This window comes from Aegilops tauschii, chromosome 5, assembly GCF_002575655.3.
Source record: "Aegilops tauschii subsp. strangulata cultivar AL8/78 chromosome 5, Aet v6.0, whole genome shotgun sequence".
NCBI lineage: Eukaryota > Viridiplantae > Streptophyta > Magnoliopsida > Poales > Poaceae > Aegilops > Aegilops tauschii.
The window spans coordinates 334,073,115-334,079,821 of record NC_053039.3 but is presented as its reverse complement, the minus strand read 5'-3'; the positions used below and the strand labels follow the sequence as shown (position 1 = coordinate 334,079,821).

The window sequence follows — 6,707 nt, the reverse complement described above, 5'->3', positions numbered from 1 at the left end:
GGAGGAAAAACGGTTAGCTAGGCCTAAAAATGTTGACCGATCACAGGAAGTGACAATTGTACGCGACCAGCGGTCAGACCGATTTAACTGCACATCAGCATACTCCTCGGAAAACCCGGTAGTTTTTGAAAGTTTTCTTCATTTTTTGTACCAATGTTTGACCCGTCATTTTTGTACTACTAGGTTAATGGGACGTACGCCTGGTTCAACCGCATGACTAAGCCAGCATACAACACCGGGAATTCATGCATGGTCATCCTGGATTATGGGGTTAGCATCCATCCATGACCAGGTACACCCTAAATGTTTTGTTCTTTGTTTACTCCTTTTCTTTTCTTTTTTTGTCTTCACTGGATTACTAAGGAGGCTAGCTAATACTATCCCAAGTTGCATGGAAAATGGCTACGTGTTATGTTAGGGCTCGGGTATAGACATGCGGAGAACAATAGATGAAAAGTCAAAGCAAAAAACATAACAACTATATTAAATCTAAAACCTCATGTAGAATCACCTCGATGTAATTTTTGTTACTATGTTTGAGGTGTTTCGTACTTCCGGTGAACCTTTATACTAGATCCGGATCTTCTTTGCAACAAAATAATTTATCACACACTTACAACTAACATACATTGGCAGTGAGTTCACTAATCCCACAACATTTCTACTAGAACACATTGGCGCGTGTAACAGTGAGTCGGTAAGCCACGCCCCCACAACTTCACTTGCCAAAGGGTGGTTTTCAAACATTCCCTAACAGAAAAATATATTTTTTTCTCAAAAATCAGAATGACACAAAGATTTTTTGTACTTTGCCATTGTATCGACTGGTTGAGTTTGAACATGCTAATTAACCAAGGTTAGGTTAGAACATATGACAAAGATTTCATCTTCTGAGTTGATCAACACAGGGGTTTGACTTGGAACCGCCTTACTTACATTTTGGATTGAGTATTACACAATTTGACATTTCACGTAAGTCATGCATCTAGCCGTGTTCACTCTCAAGCTGGGGCCGAGGCCGAAAGTTAACTTCCATTATGTAAAAAACTTAAATACAACACAAATTATTGATAAATTTTGGTTTACTTTTAGCATCTAAACCTAAATATAGTGTACAAATAGTATATTCTGCAAGTCGAGCATGCTCGTCGTCAGTTAACCAAATAAAGCCCACCACCAACTTTATCTGGTTACCATCGCAAAAAAATTATTTGGTTACATTGGATTTGGAAAGCATGGTTTTTGTCCAAGTTGATACAAGTTAGTGTTTAAAATGTTAATACAACTACAAATGCATGGTCTTACATCATTCACCTACAACAAGATTGCAAGATCAAATGTTACATTATGACACGATCTTAGATAAAAGGTGAATAAAGCATGCCATCATCATTAGTACCGTAGTGGAGCACATCGGTTGTATCCAGTGCTAACATCTAACATGCCACTTCTTGCATTAGTCAACGTACAAATGAATCGAGAATATTATTGCACTCGTGATTTATCATAATTTAAAAACTGGGACATTTTCTAGACAATTCACAATGAGACTTACTCAAAGGAAAACATAACGAAGATATATTAAAACTAAGAATTCCCATATCACCAGTCTAGCTCTACAGTTATATGTCAGAATATTTTGCACATTTGGCATTTTGTTGCACCGACATGCTGATTAATCGTGGCCGGCTTGGACGTTTAAGAGGACTTATCTTTCGAATCGATCTGGCTGCAAGACAATAAGATGGTCGGAGTAGTACATGACAGCTCGACGGATCCCATACCACCTTACTCAAAATTTGGACGAAATCTTTTGCAGTTTGATATAGGCCTCAATTTTAGTTGTGTGCTTGGCACATTGATGTTTGATGTTAACACTTACTTTAGTGTACTGAAAGCTAATTCTGTTGAACTCCGTGAGCTTTATTTGGTTAACCGAGGTTGGCTTGGAAACCATGGTACCAAGATATTTCTTCATGTTGACTTAACTTAGCCTTTGAAAAGGCAATGGCAATCTTAATGCGTGCTTTTACATCATAGGCTGCAAACAAGATCGCGCCCCATCAAATTTTACACTTTGACACAATCGAGATAACACGTAAGCAGATCATCATTAGCACCGCGGTGGAGCTCATGAGTAGTATCCACTGCTAACTCGCCTTCATCTTTTTTGCGTCAATCAGCGTACACACGCATCATGCATATTGCGTTGGTGATTTGTTACTGTCCACGTTGTGACATAAAGGGAAAAATATGACTTAACCATAAAAGAAGTAGTGCGATCCATGCATAATTTGCATAGTTAAAGAAAGAGAAAAGTAGTGTGATCCATAAACCGTACGGAAAAAAGTTTCATGCTTTTTTTTTTGCGGGGAGGAAAAAAGTTTCATGCTGATAAAGAGAAGCGTACAAAAAGGAATACGGATTTACGAACATTTGTTAATAAGTGTTAAAGTATTTATTAATAATTCGACCGTGGGAACACCTAGTACAAACTAGAGAGAGGAGCGTCGGAACACCAACAGAACGGGGATCCATTTGAGTATTTGACCCCGAGAGAGCCTCACAGCAGAGCACCTTTATAACTCCCAGCTCTCTCTCCGTTTCCCTCTCGCCCGCTCCTCCAACCCCACGTACGGTAACGGGTAACCAACCGACCCCCCAGTCCCAGCTCCTCGCTAATCATCATTTTACGGCCGCCCTGCGCGCGCTGCCGCACGGAGCTAAGCTAGCTAGCCAGCCAGACAAGGCTCAAGGCGCGGCGGTGGCATGGGGAACGCTCTGGCCGGCAGGCGGCGCGCGGCCAAGGTGATGACGGTGGACGGCGCCACGTTCCGGTACAAGACGCCCGCGGCAGCCGGCGCGGCGCTGCGCGGCCACCCGGGCCACCAGCTGCTCGAGTCCGAGGAGGTGCGGCGGCTCGGCGTCCGCGCCCGCCCGCTCGACCGCGACGCCGCGCTCAAGCCGGGCAAGCTCTACTTCCTGGTGCAGCTCCCGCCCGGCGGAGCCGGCGGGCGCGGCGGCGGCGGCGGCGGCGAGCAGGACCTGCGCGGGCCGCACAAGACGTGGTCCGGCGCGCTGCACGTGGGCGCCAGGGAGCGGCTGGAGAGCCTGATGCTGTCGCGCCGCACCGTGTCGGACGTGGCGTCCCTGATGCCCTCCGCCGGCAGGGAGGCGGCGGCCCGGTCGTCGTCCGTGGAGGCCGGCGCGGACGGCGCCGTGCGGCTGCGGATGCGGCTGCCCAAGGCGGAGGTGGCGCGGCTGATGAAGGAGAGCAGGGACCCCGCGGAGGCCGCCGAGCGGATCATGCAGCTCTGCGTCGCCAGGGACCAGGGGGGCGCCGCCGCCGCCGCGCCGGCCAAGCCCGCCGCGCTGCCGGCCTCCGCGCTGTGCACCAACAAGCCAGCCATGAAGAAAGAGGTGAGCGCCCTCCCACCCCCACCCCCACCGCGGCCATGACCGTGACCTTCCGTGCGCGGGCACAACTTGCCATGTTACATTTCCGTCCAAGCTCGTTGAAACGATAATTTGGCACCATGCGAACCTGCTCCGCGCTCCGGCCCGATTAGGCTTAGCCGACAAGGACGTCCCATACACAGATCACCAGCTCGCCGGCTCTACTCTGCGCCTCCCCCAACAAACAGCAGGCCGTAATGGGACGACAAGACGAGTAGCAATGCTGCCATGGCTCTGTCCAGATTCCCGTTTTATAAACCGAAAGGGAGTAAGAGAAAGAGCATCGCCAGCGCCAACGGAAATGGATTGGATGCCGAGTGGATCTTTCTTTGCCTTGTTTGGGCGGTGAATGATCCGTGGCAACTTGGCGCGCGGCCTTTGCCTTGTTTGGGGAGTGCGGTACGTGTGGTTTTTGCCCGCCCCCACCTTCGGCACGTCCTTTTGACCTCCACTTCGCTTTGTTGGTTGGTTGCCCGCCCCCGATAGGCTCGGCTCCATCCTTCACGTGGTGCAGCACTGCCGCTGCGCGCCACAGCTGGTGAAGCTTCTCCTACCCTACCTCCTCTCCTCCGTCCGTCCCATCATTCACCCGGAGACACAGAGCATCTGCAGCTCTGCATCTCGCGGCCACTCTGCGATCCACCCCTAGCGTAACAGCGCACGCCACGTGTCCTGGCGACCACGTGAGCTCTGCCTTCTGCATGGTTAACTTGGCTCCAACCCTAACTGGATCGGAAGGAATCATGGAGGGCCAGGTCAAGTCAATTCCGGGATTAATTGGCAGCGGTAGGTGACGTGGTTAGCTAGCTTAGCTTAGCTTAGCGAGCTTATAGGCCGCGCGCGCCACGTCAAGCGGGCGGGGACGTGATAGTCGCGTCGTGCATGTGCGGGAAAGATTCTGGGTACAGAGTGGTACTGTGCTGTGACACCGGCCGCCGAGACGCCCCGTGCTGTAGGTTGGAGTTAGACTAATGACAGGCAATTCGTGAATAGTATAGCTGATTCGAATCAATCTACGTGTCGCGGTTTCAGTGCAGGGGTTTGCTTCCGGTGGCATTTTTCTGCCAAATCATGAGCTCGTAGTTTGTCCCGTCCCTCGTCTCCACGTCTTGGCTGAGCCTGACGTACTGGTAGTACGTAGTAGCACTAGTTTAGTCCTGATGAACCCACTTAACTTAGTGACCCTCGCGTACGAACGTTGGTCGTTAGTGTTTAATTAGTCCTGACAAAGTGATTGATTATCACCGGTCATCGCTTTTGCCTTTTGGTACAGGATCCACAAAGTGAGTTCTTCGTGCTGTACAGAGTGTCTCACAATCCTTCCCTTTCACGCAAAGGCAAAGCGCCCGAATGTCAAACCCTTGCTAAAAGAAAAGCACCTAGTAGAATCTATGGGGAAAATGAACATCTTTATTCCGCGGCTCCAGAAATTCAGTGTAAATTGTACGTGTGTGTGCCTGTGTGTCAGTGTAATAATCAAGTCTCACATCATCTTGTTCTTTTTGTTGCAGAAGCGGACGAGGTTCATGGCCGTGCCGGACGAGATCATCGGATGACGAAGCGGGACAGGGTGCTTCATGGCATTCTTGTCTCTCTACTGCTCTGCGTTTTTGGCGGAATTGCTGGGTCTGGAGCGTGAGAAGCTGCCGGGAAATGTTGGCTTCCTATCCTATCTCCCCAGCGAATTCTGGACTAGGAACGGTGCCCATGAAGCAACGACCTCTCTCTTCCTCCCTGCTCTCCTCTTATATATTGTAGCACTAGCATAACGAGAAACAACTCAAAAAAGAAAAGAAAATCACTGTACTTAGCTAGGTCGTGTAAATATTCCCGCTGCTTAATCTAGTGACTGCGTGGCCATCCGTCGTCTCTGTTACTGTTAGCCTTTCCTCGCTCTGTGTTTTGTGTCTGTCGCTACCACGATTTTGACCTGTGACCTTCTCCCCGCGAGATGAACGGTGACGTAGTTTCATGAGCCGTCCGCCGCCTACGAGGTCGGCTGCGCCTGGCGTTCATCCGGCGCCGTTTTCCGCCGCCGCCGCTGTCTGTCGTCGCCTCTGCTTTTTGGTCGATGATCTTGCTCGAAAGTGAACCGCGTCCGTCTTCGGTCGGCGTCGCTTCATCGGTGGGCTGGAAAATTTTCGGATAAGAGGAGGATGATTAGCTTGTCGCTTTGTCTGTGTACTTAATCATGTCGTGTAGATGTTCCGCCGCCTAATCGGCGCCTGCCTGCCACCGGTCATGTGAGCCTGTGTGCTTAACAGGGACGTACGTTCATGATTATTATCAGTATCTTCTCTTTGCGCCTACAACACACTACAGGCCTGAGAATGGGACGCACAATGCCGACTGCGCCTGGCGTATAGCCGGCGCCATTTTCCGCCGCTCGCCGCCGTATCGAAATCTTGTTCGAAGGTGACTGCTGCGTCGGCGTCGCTTCATCTGTGGGCGAAAATATTCCACACAGGAAGAGTGGCTTGTCGCTTTGCCACGCGCAGTGAAATGAACACAACCAGTGATAACACGGTTCGATACTTCGAGACTTAGAATGCACAGGGAAAATGAACAGAACCGGTGATAACACAGTTCGATACTTCGACTTAGAATACACACGGAGACAGGGTAGCACTCTGAAATAATACCTCTCTACCAAATGGAGATGATGTGGTCCATCAAATTTACCATGGGCGGACCTCACTACCCGAAGGGGTTGAGCCCCATTAAAACCCCATGAAAATGAAACTTCCGCTCTGCATCGTGTGTGAGCACACACACCCTTTGGCCCGCCCACTGCTATGTACTGACATAACTTGCTGCGCGGAAACGTCTTGATTTTTCCTCACCGAACCATATGTAAACCAAGTGCAACGCTCAGCCCAGACTACCGAAGGTGGTTCCGCTGATGATGTTGACAAAAACATCTTTTGATTTGAGTCACCAGGGATTCACATGCATCACTCGAAATTCAGAAATCACTACAAGAAGAGCTGCATAGGTCGCTGCGGCTACACTTTGTTTGTCTTCAATATCTCAACACCTTTTTCATTGGCTGCACAAGCATTTTGCTGGGGATTTTGGAAAGACGGGAGGATGCAGAGGTATTTAAGTGCTCCCACTGTGAAGAAGATATGTGGTCCTTAGGCTCACAAGATTGGGGTGTTCTACTTTTGTTTAGTCATTTGAAAGAGATGGGCAATCGTCATAGTCATATACTTGATGTGTTTGGTTGAGCTGTTAGTTGTGAGTTGTGG

General features: G+C 49.6%; 1 protein-coding gene across 1 annotated transcript; it reads left to right on the top strand.

The window, feature by feature from the left end:
* The first annotated feature begins 2,591 nt into the window (after window positions 1-2,591).
* Window positions 2,592-5,316, top strand: LOC109772041 (uncharacterized protein At1g66480). The gene is made up of 2 exons (XM_020330732.4): window positions 2,592-3,420; window positions 4,968-5,316. The coding sequence occupies exons 1-2, from the start codon at window positions 2,770-2,772 to the stop codon at window positions 5,010-5,012; spliced, it is 696 nt and encodes a 231-aa protein (XP_020186321.1). The 5' UTR covers window positions 2,592-2,769; the 3' UTR covers window positions 5,013-5,316.
* The last annotated feature ends 1,391 nt before the right edge of the window (window positions 5,317-6,707 follow it).

Coding starts and splice junctions, on each gene's coding strand:
- LOC109772041 (XM_020330732.4), top strand. CDS start 2,770: ATGGGGAACGCTCTGGCCGGCAGGCGGCGCGCGGCCAAGGTGATGACG. Junction 3,421..4,967: donor AGCCAGCCATGAAGAAAGAG/GTGAGCGCCCTC, acceptor TTTTTGTTGCAG/AAGCGGACGAGGTTCATGGC.